The 15,179-nt window shown below is 36.6% G+C and overlaps 1 protein-coding gene across 1 annotated transcript; it reads left to right on the plus strand.

Moving 5' to 3' along the window:
• Positions 1-1,871: 1,871 nt before the first annotated feature.
• ccdc47 (coiled-coil domain containing 47) lies at positions 1,872-13,454 on the plus strand. The gene is made up of 13 exons (XM_049467998.1): positions 1,872-1,998; positions 4,835-5,127; positions 5,290-5,385; positions 6,380-6,554; positions 7,207-7,328; positions 7,429-7,494; positions 8,189-8,290; positions 8,423-8,533; positions 8,674-8,759; positions 8,869-8,927; positions 9,084-9,193; positions 10,528-10,695; positions 11,494-13,454. The coding sequence occupies exons 2-13, from the start codon at positions 4,843-4,845 to the stop codon at positions 11,572-11,574; spliced, it is 1,461 nt and encodes a 486-aa protein (XP_049323955.1). The 5' UTR covers positions 1,872-1,998; positions 4,835-4,842; the 3' UTR covers positions 11,575-13,454.
• Positions 13,455-15,179: the final 1,725 nt, after the last annotated feature.

The following is a 15,179-nucleotide window of genomic DNA, read 5'->3' on the forward strand; positions in this document are numbered from 1 at the left end:
TGTATAGGTATATGTTTGGGTAAAATGAACAGTGTTGTTTTATTCTATGAGCTATGGACAACATTTCTTCCAAATGTCAAATATTGTCATTTAGAGCATTTATTTGCAGAAAATGAGAAATGGCGGACACAAAAAGATACAGAGCTTTTAGAGCTCAAATAATGCAAAGAAAACAAGTTTATGTTCATAAAGTCTTCAATATTTGGAGGAATAACCCTGGCATGTTTTCCTCCACCAGTCTCACACATACACACATATAATATAAATATGAATAAAGCTTAGAACTATTCTTTTCTGATTTGCATTGGTTTGAGAAGTTTTTATATGGATTGAGCAGTTTTTCTTGCATCAACAGTTTATTTTGTAGTCATCAGTCAGCACATAATGTTAAGGCATAGTGAGTGGAGTTTTTTTGTGTTTAGTTATTACATATAGTTAGAATTAGATATAGTTATTTATTCCTTCACTGAAATATAGTATGTTTATTGACACTCTTTGTCTGCATCTCAACAAATGATGACGTCCTGCCTATAATATTTCACTTAAAAGGCAATGTCCTGATTCGGTCTTTATATACAAATCAAAAGGAAAAAAATACCTTAGTATGGACAGCTAAAGTATGGACAGTTTACTGCTATATGTGAGGGTTTAGCTGTGTTGTCATTAGCAGTTGGTATCATTCATACTAGAGACCACAACTAGACATTTTAAATGTAATAAAAAAAAATGGAAAGAGAACTTTAAAGAATTAAAAAACCAAAGCGCTGTGAGAAACATAGTCAACTAAGCTAACTTAATGCCATTTTGTTAAAGGGAGCATTTAAAAAAATGGGACACTTCAATATTTACTGCACATATAAAACACACATAACAGTGCATAATACTGTATATACAGACATTAGGACAAAGTGGATACGAGAAACGGGCGCTAAACTTTTTAGAACAGAGGTGGGGAAAAAAAACAACTAAAGGCTTTAGGCCTAGCCCTAGTGAGCTTATTGGAGCACAACCCACGCCATATTCTTGAAGCCTCATTGCACGGATTTGTGGAAATGGGAGAAGGGTATAGCTGCAGCCTGGAGCACCTCCAAAGGGGAGGAACATACCTCCAAACAGGCGGAGCCTACCTCCAAGTAGGATGGTGCTTGATGTTAAGCGGTATGGTGTTTTTCACGACGTTTTGTGCTTGTAAATAACCCCAAAGAATAATTAATGAATCAATTTTGTTTATTAAATGTTTATTTCTTTTTAAATGCATTTTCTAAGAGTTGTTGCATGTTGTGCACATTGCAACCACATTTTATTTATTTAAAACGTTTAAACTTTTGCCATGCTGTGAATTTTTCAAATTATAAAATAGTAAAGATCTAAATAATAAAGGCAGTTGTTTATTCATAGCCAATACAATTATAAATACATACACACTACACGTATTTTATTATATTGACATTTAAGAAATATGAATAATCATTAATTGTTGACTAATATATTTATTGACATCCATGAGCTTTTTAATCACGGAAGACTTTTTTTTGTGGCATTCAGCAGAGAAATGGAGCTGTGTTGAGTGAGGTCTCCCTGCCTTACGATGTAGACTTTTATATAATATAATATAATATAATATAATATAATATAATATAATGTGATAGTACATTCTATATAACATTAAATTTGATGTAACAGAATAATAGTAATAATAATAATCGCGGAAGGCTTTTATTATGACATTCGCCGGAGCCGTGGTGAGATACTGTTGGTGGACTTCCCACTTGGAGGTAAGCCCCTCCCCTTTGGAGTTGGGGACTTCCCATTTGGAGCTAAGACCCTCCCCTTTGGAGGTGCTCCAGTCTGCAGCAATACATACTTGGGAAATGGGCTTGGGACGCGGCCCTCGCTTGCAGAAGACAGTACGACAGGCAGACGGCGAGCTGTGAGATACTGTCGACACAAGCAAGAAACGCCTGGCTTATAACGTCGTAATACAAGAAGAACTAGAAGGTAAATTGGTTACCTTTGAAACACTTTTGTTGCTTGTTTGTTTGGGGGTGTAGTTACATTTTAGAAGGTCAAAAAAGACGCCAAGCCATAATTTATCTCGTATTAAACCTACTGTCAGATACTGTAGTCTAAAAAAACGCTGAACTGGTAGCCTGTTAGCATAGAGTTAGCTCGCTAGTAGGAGCAGCCGGCTAACTTAGCTAAGATAGGATTTTACAGAGTTTAATATAAAGTCTTATATCTACATATAACATGTTGTTACTTGCTCTAAATATGATCTGATTTAACCTCTTAAATTCTTCTATTTTCCCCCGTTCCACCTTAAAAAGTGCAGCACCTCCAATCTGTCCGCTTTAACATTTAAGGTGGAACGGGAGAAATTCCAGCTACTTAGCTAACGTTAGTTGGCTAGCTAGGTTAACTATAGATAGCTTGCAATGAGCTGGTTTTACTTCTTTTAGCTACAGATAAATAACACCAGTCACAATTTTAAACGTTAATTAATTAAATATTTGTTAACGAGCCTGTGTGTTAGCTAGTTAACTAATATAAGTGACACGTTAGTGAAGCACCTGTCCTATTCCCTTATCTTAGCCACCAGAAAGCTAACGTAGTTACCTAGCCAGTAAGGTTATCTTGCTAGCAAGCTAATTAGCTTAGGTTAGCATAATTGCTAACTCATTCTCGACGTAAATATTGTTAGTATTTAACTAGTTAGATAATGTTTATGTTATTAAATCGCTATTATGTAACTTTATTTGTATAGGCAGTAATTTGTTGTTTTACTGTTTAAATATAGACGCCATCGCCACTATAAACTAGGTAGTGTAACCTAGGTAAGCTCGGCTAGGCTAAGCTAAATAAGCTGTTAGGCTCTAATCTGTCCAGCTGGTTAAAAGCAGTAGCTAGATTTCTGTGGAGATTTGATTTGTCAGCATGTTGGACTCTTAGATTAGGATTTGTCCCGATTGTAGTTGGACAGTTGCTTGATTACTAAAAGCGTGTGTTTGACCTTAGTTTAATGAAGGGGAACTGATCAGTTTGATATTTAGGGTGTAACGATCCACACCACTTTAGCTTCGATACGATTTATTCGTTGTGGTTATGTCTATTTTCAGTAGTTTTGTATTGTCTAAATTTATCCGGACACGTGATCATTCATTATTTCTCCCAACTTCAAATATTGTTTTTAAAGTAGAGTTTGTCCCGATTTAGTTGGAATTGAAGTCTCTGCTGTTTAGGAAAGAAAGGCTTTCTACTAGATCTTTGAGCATTGCTGTAAGGATCTCATTCTCGTTGCATTCAGCAACAAGAGCATTAATAAGATCATGATGCTGGATGATCAACACCACATTTTATTCTCATCTTGTCGTCCCTATCTCATCCCAAAAGTATACGATGTGCAATCATTAAATATAACACAGTTTCACTGTTTCTCAGCCTAATACTAGAAGCATTTGTACCACTATATCCCTTGCCTGTCATTAGGCATTCTGTTTATTGCATGTTTATTTGCATCAGTTGTATCTATTGGAAATACCTGTCTACAGCAATGAGACAAGCTTTATGTGTGCATTTGCTAAATTGTTTTAGCAGTAGGTACAGCTTTAAGTAGATGTATGCATTTATTAATAGGGTTGCACACAAAAATTGAAGTATTAAGGGGCAGTTGTTGTCTGCAAATTAAGCCCTTAATTTTTTCTTTTAATTGAAAATGTCTATTTAAAAAAAAGACAAATTTTAAAAACCTCTCATTTTTGTAGAGTAGTGTTTTGAGACCCTGTAAAGTGCGGCTTTTGTCTTAGATTGTTTCAGCCTTTTTTAAATACTGTGATACATGAAATGTTTATATAAAGGCTTTATTTTATTGTCAAGATGGGTTATAGCCTAGCCCTTAGGTATTTACCGTTGCTTTCTTGAGTGGGGGGCAGGGGTCCTTCCTCTGGTTTACTAATAACAGAACGTGAGTGTGGGGGGTGATGAGGGTACACTGTTGTAGTGTATAAATGACTGGTAGAGACGTTTGGTGTTTAAACATTTGCTCCTGGCCTCTACCCAGCTGTTCCCTATGTCACAGTTTCCCATTTGGGCACTTACATATGTATGCACCTTAATGGGTCACTAAAGCTCTGTAATGTATGTAGGCCTGTCACAATTACACTATTGATTACATTATCGATTTATTCTGAAATAATTAGACAGGACCTCAATAATATTTGATAATTGTGATATTGTCTATTTGAATTAACATTTTATTGCGTTAAAAGTAGTATAATTGCTTAGTTATGCTATTTGATCATCATTATATCAGTAGCAATTAATGATCTTAAATCACAGTAATATTGTTTATCGCAGTAATTTCTGGGATGATATTAATCCACAAGCATTCATAGTTCATTAAAGAACTATACTGGTATGCGTATTATACATAGATACATAGTTTCTTTGTCAATAGGTAACTGAAATGTGCTAATGCTTTATGTGGTTATGTACACTGTAAACTTTACAATAGTTAAAAAAACACAGTGAACGGGCCCAGAAAATGCTCTGAAATGATGATCTAATGTAAACTTGTTTTAGAGATAAATTTTAAAAGTAAAACGTGATTCCCTTGTATTGTTGTTTCTGACTAAAATCAACTTGGAAAGGATTTGTCTCACTTTTATATTTTGTAAAAAAAAAATGGCTGCGTACTTTACCGAATGATAGTATAGCTGATAATAAAATTTACAGGTCAATCAATAAAACTAAGCCTCATCAGTACAACAATGCATTTTTATACATTCCTACTATTCACAGATTTAAAATCCTATCTGCTTCTGTTCTTCTTCTCCAGATTGAGCCATGAGGAGCTGTCTGTTGCTGCTCCCAGCCCTGCTGCTGCTGCTGGCCCTGCCCGACACCAGGGGGCGCTACAATGATGAGTTTGACGACGGGGAGGACCTAGCTGAGTTTGATGATAACGACTTTGCTGAGTTTGAGGATGTTAGCGAGGACCCAACAGTGGAGACTGAAAGCGAGCCTCCACCAAGGCCAGCGCCATCATCCTCGCCTGTAGAAGATGATGAAGATGAAGCCACAGTGGAAACTGAGGATGGGCAAGACGAGTTTGAAGATGCAGATGCACAGGTGAGTGTAATGTACTTTAAAGGCCAAGTCTTATTTTGGGGTGTTGGTTGGATGAATAGAGTAATAATGGGGGTGTAGTATTTTATTCTAAGTAAATTTTGATTTTTTTTTTATGACCATAAACATAAAATTCATGTATATTGTCTCTGTTTGCCATAACAGGATCAGGATATGTTCAACAAGTATGACCAAGAGGAATTTGAGGGTTATGAGTCTAAGTCTAACCCGTCCTTCAAGGACACGCTCATCTATCGAGAGGTAAAAGATTTCACAGATTATCTGATTTTCACTAGCATGCTTGATGTGTGAAAGAGAGCGATATTAAAGGGCAGTACATGAACACACACAATGAAAAAAAGCATTATTAATAAGAAGAAACCATATGTTATGGGTAATACTAATTCAGCTGGAGGTTTTTAAAGCAGCAGTCTGTATCTTCTTTTTTCTTTGAAATTAAACCTTTAAATTAAATTATTCCTGAGTTGGGAGGAGACAGAATTTACACAAACATTGACTAAACAATATATTAAAAAATGCAGAATTTCACATGTGGAGGTACCATATTTTTCGCTATATAAGGCACACTAAAATCAAATTTTCCCCCAAAATCGTCAGTGCGTCTTATCATCTGGTGCACCTAATGTAGTGATGATGTAGTTAAGTACAGCCTTATGAAGGAGTTTCAGTAAGTCTCAGTTTCTCCAGGCTGAAACATTATTAGCATTAGCCACTAACTGCAGCACTAGCTCTTTCACTGTTTAGAGGTGAGTATATCGGACTGTAGCCTGGTCGTTTACTGTGATAGAGCAAGCTATGTGGGATGAACCACTAGCTGATAGTACCCTGGCTAACCGGAACACTCAGTGTTCCTAAGTCTAGCGCTGTCGTGTGGCAGAAGGAAAACATTGCAACACCCTTGTTCCTTAATATTGTTGCTTAAAATGTGCCTTATGTATGGAAATAGACCAGGTAATAGATGTTCATTGATGATGCACCTTATAATAAGGTGCACTCTGTAGTCCTTAAAATACAGTATGCTTCCACATGGTGTGTACAATTACACATTTTCACCAGAGAATCCCCAAATATTACAGACTGTTGCTTTAACTGACCTCTCCCTTAGATACATTGATCTTATAAAGCTCTGTGAAACATAACATTTTCTACCATTAGAACGTTTAAAAAAGCATCCAGTTGAGGTAAATACAGATACACTGATCCATTGCTTATATTGACTTTTTTTGTGTTGTAGGTCCCAGCACATCTCCAGAATAGCTGGGAGAGCTACTACATGGAGATCCTGATGGTCACTGGCCTCCTTGCCTACATCATGAATTACATCATTGGCAAGAACAAAAACAGCAGACTTGCTCAGGCATGGTTTAACTCTCATAGAGAGCTGCTGGAGAGCAACTTTGCCCTTGTTGGTAAATATCATTTCCATTTACTCTTGCATTTTTAGTACAGTTTATTTAGTCTCTCATTTAGTTTAGTTAAATATGTTCTGAAAAAAAGATTAATATTTCACAAAGTGTCTGACATTTACCACTGCTTTCTTATTATTGATTTGTTCAGTTTATGAGGACAGTAGGATCCGTTATTATAAGAGTAGAACGGTGAATAAATCTGACAGATATTAGGATTTTGCTTAAGAAAATATTGGAGAATGAAACTTAGTGTGCTTAACCTTTTAAGTGAACAACCTTTTTTTTTTATATCTGTGCAAGATTAACAGTGAGAGAAATTAGCTCAGACAGTACATGATGTTGTAAAGGTTTGCAAAATGATAATATAAGCAAAAGAATGTGGAAGCAGACATAGCTATACAACAATATTAATAATAATTGCAGCCCATTATAAAGTTTTCAGATAAAAAAAAAACACAATAATATTTATTCACATATCAGTGGTGCACTAGTCTAGAGTATGGCTGAAGCAGGGATGTTCATACATTTTAAAGACTGTAGGGTAAAACAAGGGAATTATGTGGTTCACCCGAGTCTACCTTATCACCCGTAAATTATTCAAATGTTCTGAAAATCTGCATGTGTTTTTTGTTTTGCTAATGCTGACCTATAGGTGATGATGGTACGAGTAAGGAAGCCACCAGCACGGGGAAGCTAAACCAAGAGAATGAACACATCTATAATCTGTGGTGCTCAGGACGTGTCTGCTGCGAGGGCATGCTCATTCAACTGAAGGTGTGAATGTGTCTCCACTGTTTTAGTAAAGGGGTTGATTCCAATATCCAATATATTTTGACAGATGAGTTTAATTGAATTGTTTTTATGGTCTCTACAGTTTCTGAAAAGACAGGACCTGCTGAATGTATTGGCCAGGATGATGAGGCCAACCTGTGATCAAGTGGTGAGTTTATAATCAATATCTTTCTGCAGATTTTTCCAAGATTGTTCCTAGCGTTGCCCTCAAGTCCACCTCATTAGTTCATGTGACATTGGAGCAGCAGGATTTCTGTTCGAATGGTTTTAGTCAGTTGATAAATATATATTTATCTATTTATTTATTAGTTAGTAAGTTAGTTAGACATTTTTGTTCCAGAAAAAAATGGGAAGTATATTCACAACTGTAAACGAAATAAACCAAGAGCCAATTTAGGTTACTCTTAGGTTGCCCTTAGGTTGTTTTTTCCATTGAGAAGTATAAGTAGCATGTTCCAACCTGTTTGTTTTTTAACGTGCATATAAGAATAAACCATTAAAACCGACAGCAGTTATGTTGTGTAAAACAACAAAAAATCAACACGTAACAATAAAAACGCTGATATCTTTTTTAAAATTGATGCCCCAACTCAGAAAGCCGGGTTTCATGGAGTTTTCCACATATCAATAGAGATTGTGGTAGCGTTTGTGTGCATTATTCTTGCAAAAACAAGATTTCTATTGCAACTTAGTCACAGAACATAAAGTTTATGTCAGATCAGTGATGTTTTTCCAACAGTGAATTGTTTACAGTTCTGTTCCTATCAATGTTCGATACTGTTGTCCCGAGTGTCTGAATAAATCCCCCCCTCATTTTTTTTTTTTATCCTTTATTTTAATAGCAAATCAAAGTTACTCTGAATGATGAAGACATGGATACGTTCGTATTTGCTGTGGGCAGCCGGAAGGCAATGGGCCGGCTGCAGAAGGAGATGCAGGACCTGGTAAGACAAAAAAGGGATTGTCTGGTTTTGGGCAGAAACTGGAAATTAACATTTTTCATTCTGCTTATATCTTTCTTTCTTTGTATTTCTGTTTACCTTTCTGTCTTAATTTTTTTTTTTCTTCTCCTCTAGAGTGAGTTCTGCGGAGATAAGCCCAAGTCGGGGGCGAAGTACGGCCTCCCTGACTCTCTGGCCATCCTATCAGAGATGGGCGAGGTCACGGATGGAGTGATGGACAGTAAGGTAAGCTGAATACTCTTACACATCAGCTTAATGTGGGACAGTTTACTTAGACTTATATAGAGTGAAGAAGCAAGATATTGGTAAATCACAGACCAATATACACCTTCTGAAATAATCATGTCTTTCTATTTGTCTTTTAGATGGTACATTACATCGTCAACCATGCCGACAAGATTGAGTCCATCCATTTCTCGGACCAATTTTCTGGTCCAAAAGTTATGCAAGAGTAAGAGTTTTTTTCATTCTTTTTCATTCTTTTTTTTTGCTGTTTATTAATTACTGGTGTAATATTGTAACTTACCTTTATACGTATCTGTTATTGTTGTGCGTTTTAGGGAGGGCCAGCCTTTAAAGCTCCCTGAGACCAAGAAAACGCTGCTGTTTACATTTAATGGTAAGACACACAAAGATATGGAGAATCTGTACATCTTAATCTTTTCAATTCCTTGTTTCACCTTTTTTGTGTTATTCAGATGCTACTGGACAGATTTATTGTATGTGTATGTATGTTTTAATCTTTAATAATAATGGCATTGATCTATGTGTCTAGTGCCTGGGATGGGTAACACATCTCCCAAAGACATGGACAGTCTGCTGCCCCTGATGAACATGGTGATCTACAGCATTGACAAAGTCAAGAAGCTGCGCCTCAACAGAGAGGTGAGTGCACAAACGTACAGATACTCAAATGTGCTGTTGTATATTATAAAACATATTTAGTAAAGTGTGTATTCACCCTGATTAGGAAGAAGGAAAGAGTAGAAGTGTCATTTATCAGTATAAGGTGTTTTTACGATAAAATGCTACAAAAAGAATGTCTGAAGAAATGTTTAGGTGAAAAGGAAAGGAATAGTTTACTTTCAGTTAAAGAAAACAGCAGTGTGATCTATACTTTTGAGTATTTTGGACTAATCTCTTTTATTTAAGTTATTCAACTTGTTTCTTTTGGACACCCTTCCATATAAGAAACCTGTAAAGGGAAAATACTTTATGTAATACAGCCTAGCTCAGCTAAAACTGTGGCACATTTAAAAGGTGCTAGATAGGAGTGTGTATGTTGTTTCAGGAACCTAAGCGCATTTTCACACGTGTAGTTCATTTATCTGGTCTGAATCAGTTATTGAGTTTGTTTACTTGGAGCTTTTGGTTTCACACAGGCACAAACCTAAATGCTGCTACGTTTTTAAACAGAGTGTCTGTTTTATTCCGACCAAATAGTTGGTGTGAAATGGTGTGAAAACGCCCTAAGGCCCAATCCTATTTCATCCCTTGGCCCTAATGCTTACCCCTACACCTTCTTTTTGAGTGTAACAGAGATAGTGGAAGGGGTGAAATCCTCCCCCTATAAATTGGGACAACCCTTCAAGCACCCGATACCCTGCCGGGCTGGTGTGATGGCAGTGGAGATCTAACATTCAGTAACCTAGCTGCTGGTTAACTAGTTAATTTAGAGCATTGTATGTCTGCAGAAGGGTGTGAGATAAGTGCAGAAATAAATTATTACTGCCTATTGCTAATGATTGGGAGCTGAAATTAGCTTTTATTAGTTTTTATTTTATTTTTCCATTCCGCCTTAAATGTTGAAACTGTAAAGCTAGCTAGCTAGCTAGCTACTAAGACAAATTAGTACTGACATTTTTTATGCTTGTTATGTGTAGTTTCAATGTTTTATGACTGAATTCTCCATAACTTTGGCAATATAGTGCTAATTGTCACTTTTAACAAAGTAAATAGTTCCTTTGCTTGCTTTTTCTGCTATCTTACCAGTAATTCTCATACCCCTCGGTTTAAAATGTGCATCTGAAAAATCTCTGCATGTAGGGCTAGCAAGCTCTATCCCTTCCCCTCTATCCCTCTAGCCTAACAAGAATCGGGACAACCTACCCCTTGGCGTGCACATGCAAAACATAGGGGTAGGGGTGAAATGGGTTTGGGCCTAAATTTTTTGGTGCACAGATTACTTACTGATTGTGTGTGTGTCTCTGTGTGTGTAGGGAAAGATGAAGGCTGATAGGAACCGTGCCCGTGTGGAGGAGAACTTCCTGAAGCAGACTCACGCTCAGAGGCAGGAGGCAGCCCAGACTCGTCGAGAGGAGAAGAAGAGAGCTGAGAAGGAAAGGATTATGAACGAGGAGGACCCTGAGAGGCAGCGCCGTCTAGAGGTGAGGGAGGGAGGGGAAAAAGAGAATGATGATTCATCAACTTGGGAGAGGTTATTGAAAATGGGTGCAAATAGGGCTCAACAGGAATTCATAACTCATCTCAATATTATTTTTAAGGATTATATTTTCCTCTTATAACATGATTAAGATGTATCAGATATTAAGGACACATGCTGAGATTAAGCACTGACAGCTCTTGTCAGCAGAGCTTCAGCCAGTATTTTTTATTTATTTATTTATTTGAACTGTGCGGTACATCACAGGAATCTATGCTAGTTTTAGCCTCCTAATCTGCCTACCGCCATTTCTCCATCCCATTTTGACACCCTGGGTTGTCGGGTATAGACAGCACGCAAACAGTGTGCAGCAGCCATGGAAACGGGTGAACCGGCTAGATTTTTGCTGAACAGGTAATCACTGTTCTTCAGTAAGGTTGCTAACCATAGCTGAGTAATTTTACCACCATTACTAGTGTAGCAAAGACGGGCATTTTGGACAGTAAAATGTGTATATATTCACTGATTAACTACTGAGTAAGACTCATCGTCACTTGCCACTGTGTCATTCTGGCAACTTGAGTGAGCGTTGCATCTGGGAAGGAGTGAGTGGACCAGAAAACTCTTTCCATTATTGAAAAATAGCCTGAAAACCTTAATTTGTATGGATAAATGCAAGAATGCTTCCATCAGTGCAGTTGAATCACTTAAGTTTGATTTGCTTCAGTGCATTGTTGGATTTTAACTCTCCTAGTTAATGTTCAGCTGAAATTCCTCACCTTTCTCACTGTTTCTCTTTCAGGAAGCTGCCCAGCGTCGTGAGCAGAAGAAAATGGATAAGAAGCAGATGAAGATGAAGCAGATTAAAGTGAAAGCCATGTAAAAACATATACAAACACACACACACACTGCTTCCACAGCTCCTGGCATCTGAGAATGTATCCACTACTTCCATTGCTCCTGCCTGAACCCGAACCTGCCGTCGGACCCTCTCGGATTTTTATTTGCATGCATGAATCTTTTTGATTTGCTGCTTTGCCCCACTTAAACTCTCTGTCCAGTCAGCTTAATCAGTCACTGCCTTGTTAATGGAGTAGTCTGCTCTGTTGGAGACCAGTGCTTTAGAGAGTAGCCAAAAATACTAACCAAATGTACTAATATATTGCCCAGTAATATAGAATATAGAAACATTTATTTTGCAGGACTTTTCCAAAACAGATTATTAGTCTAAACAAATTTGTGAAAAATTAAAGAGGTGAAATAGGGAACCTGCATAAAACACAAGGGGAATACCTTTTTCAACCAGCAGCAAGAGGAACATCAGAGAAACATTTCTGGCACTAATCTACTCTTTATTCTCTGTTTGAAGAAGATCAGAGACTTATATTGACCTTGTCTCCTCGAGGTCAATATCTGACCAAACTCTGTTAAATGGAGTACAATCAAATTTGTAATCCAATTTATTCAGTGCAGTTAACACAGCGTTAAGATTTCCCTTTTTATATTCCATTAAGCTGAACAAAACTCTTTGCCTGTGTCTTTAAAGTTATACTCCAGCATTTTTCAGTCTGATTTCTTTCTGCCCCATCTGTATTGTATGGTTAAATCAGTAATTTAATGCAATTTCTCTTTGCTAAGAAAAGAAGAGAAAAATAACTGTCTCAGAAAATCTGTTCTAATATTGACCAGTGAGTGTGTTCATATGGAGTTCAGTATCTGAGCATCTTGATTTCTTAGATTGGAGTAAGATCTAACTTAAAGTCTGAGTAAAAAATTAAGTTTGATCAAGAAGCCTTTAACAACAGAACACTTTTACAGCAACTGTGAAACTGAACGATTTGAAGAATCCTCTTTTTTTTATACTTAATGTATATTGATAGGGTGGTTTGATGTTAAAAGTGAGTACATTGGCTGGTTGCAAAATGTTCTCATTATTTGATTATTTAATGAACTATGATCTTTACAAAGTTATACTTATGAGGTTTTGTCTAATTATCTTTTAATACTATAAGAAACAGTTCAGATTACTTTCACTTTGTTTAAGAATTGCTGTTATCTATAGTGATGAGGTATTTATGCATATATGTAGAGTAGACTGTATACAAACTCTTTTTATGAACTATTTTTGAGGCAGTAGCTTTAGTGGTGATTCCTTGGTGGCAGAAATACATCAGAATTGTCCTCCACAAGACTCTACTTCATAATACAGATGTGTCAGCGAGAGATTAAGTTCAGGAAATGCTGGAGTATTTATTTATTTGAACAAAAATCCTGTGTGCAGTAGGAAAAGGGGGTGTGTGGCAGATGTTCCTTTTACCCTTTGCTTCACCTGTTCTTTCCCATTCTCCTACCCTTGTCTTGGAGCTGTAGCCATGCTGCTTTTATCAGCTGATTCTGGGAGCGTTTTTAACAGGAAGCACATGCTGTGTTTTGTAATAATGCACGCTTCCCTGTCCCTTCTTTCGCAAGTCTTTCGATTCAAACTCTTTTATACACAAATGATGAGACAGTTTTTTATGATGTGAGTAAAGGCTCGGCATGTCTGCTTGTCCTTGTTGAGCAAATGCAATCTGTGTATGTATTTAATATAAGTAACGTTTTTAATTTATCTTAAGTGTGCGCTTCCTCTCGGCATCACGTGGACGTGTTCACGCTGGTGCTTACTGAGAGAAGCCCTTCCCTTCTACCTGTTTCTGTAATGTTTGTCTTTTTCCTCAGAGACGGTGAGCAAATCGAAATAAAAATGTGCACTGAACAGATTAATTACAACAATTTGTTTCTTCATTGTTTGTGTTTCTTTTTCCTTATTTTAAAATGTTTTGAATTAAAGAATAGTACTAAAGTTTTTCAAGCTATGAAGAAAAACATATAAAATTATTTAGTAAACAAAGGAATGTTAAACAAACCAGAATATGTTGTATATTTTAGATTCTTCAAAAAGTAGCACCTCTTACTTGACCGTTTTACACATCTTCCCATGAGGTAGTCACTTGGAATGATATTTAGTTAACAGCTGGGCCTTTGTAAATGTAGTTAATTTTTTGCTCACTTTTGGTGTTTAAGAGCATCAGTTGTGTTATGACTGTTCATAACACAACTGATGCTCTTAAACACCAAAAGTGAGCAAAAAATTAACTACATTTAAAAAGGAGAATGAAAAAGTAAATCTCTTTTTTTAAAACTTAAAAGACTTTAATTATTTATTTATTGATTCTGAAAATGTTGTGCAATTCCTGTAAAACAGCTGCCTATCACTTTTTTATATTCTATGACATGACCATAACAAACTAATAAGACTGCCTGGCTCTACTTTACATTTAGGACACATAGAAGAAAAGCCCTCTTAAAATGTATTATGGTGAATTGAAAATATGTTCACTCATAATAAAATGAATAACTAAACATTATGAAACTGAAAGTTTTTGCTTTAGTTATTTTACAACATGCCAGACCTTCTCCCACACATTTTTGACCCAAACAAGGGTCGGTATTCTCTTTATATACTGTATAAGAAGCAGATAGATATTATCTGGTGTCATATCAAGGGGAGGTGCTGTATTCTTATTATCTAATGTCAGTAGAAGACTGAAGACTATGTTGGTGCTGTTTTTACTGCTGCTGCTACAGCAGTGGTTCAGTCCACATTCACCAGTGTATCTGGGTTGAGGGCAGCTGGTGTCTATGTGGGGGTTTGGTACTAAATGTGGGAGTATGCTGTGTCAGCAGTGTGGAATAGGATTGCAATGCACAGCAAGGGGGCTTTGCCTTCATGGGAAATTTGGATTGAACTATCTGATTGAACTGTTTAAGCAATGATTTGTATTACATGTTTGCCACATTCACATCACAATGGTAAACCAAAACCTGGACATGTAAGAACCAGAACTTTGCAGAATTTAGAATTTGTCCCTGTAATTCTGTTATACCAGTGACTGTAGAAAACATGGACAGCTTGGTTCCATTGCTTTCAGCTCTGTAGAAACCATGTAAACCAGAATGAAAATAAATTTATTAAACAAACAATAGTAAATGGCAGCTTTGTATATATTTAATTGCTGCAGTTACTCTCTAGCAACAGCAAAAAAAAGTCAAAACTATAAATAAAAGTCTTTTACAAAGATCCTTTTATTAATGCACTAAATTCCCATGGTTAAAGTAAAGGAGCACTCAGCTTCAGTGCATGCCATTTATACCATATTTTATGACTATGAGGAGCACCGTGTTATAAAGTGCACTATCAATGTATGTCTATATTCTAGTCTATTTTTATACATAAAATGCATTGGATTGTAAGGTACATTTTAAGCGACAATATTAAGGAACAAGGGTGTCGCTAGGTCTCGCTGCTGGGGGGTGCCTAAGTAAACAAAACTGTAACACTTAAAAGAAAACAGGAAAAAATTAAATGAGTCCTGGATGTTAATCTACACAGATTTCTTTCCTGAAAACTGTTTATTTGGGTAAGTGAAGCCCTTCTGTTTTTTGACA

Source organism: Astyanax mexicanus, chromosome 19 (assembly GCF_023375975.1).
Source record: "Astyanax mexicanus isolate ESR-SI-001 chromosome 19, AstMex3_surface, whole genome shotgun sequence".
NCBI classification, from domain to species: Eukaryota; Metazoa; Chordata; class Actinopteri; order Characiformes; family Acestrorhamphidae; genus Astyanax; species Astyanax mexicanus.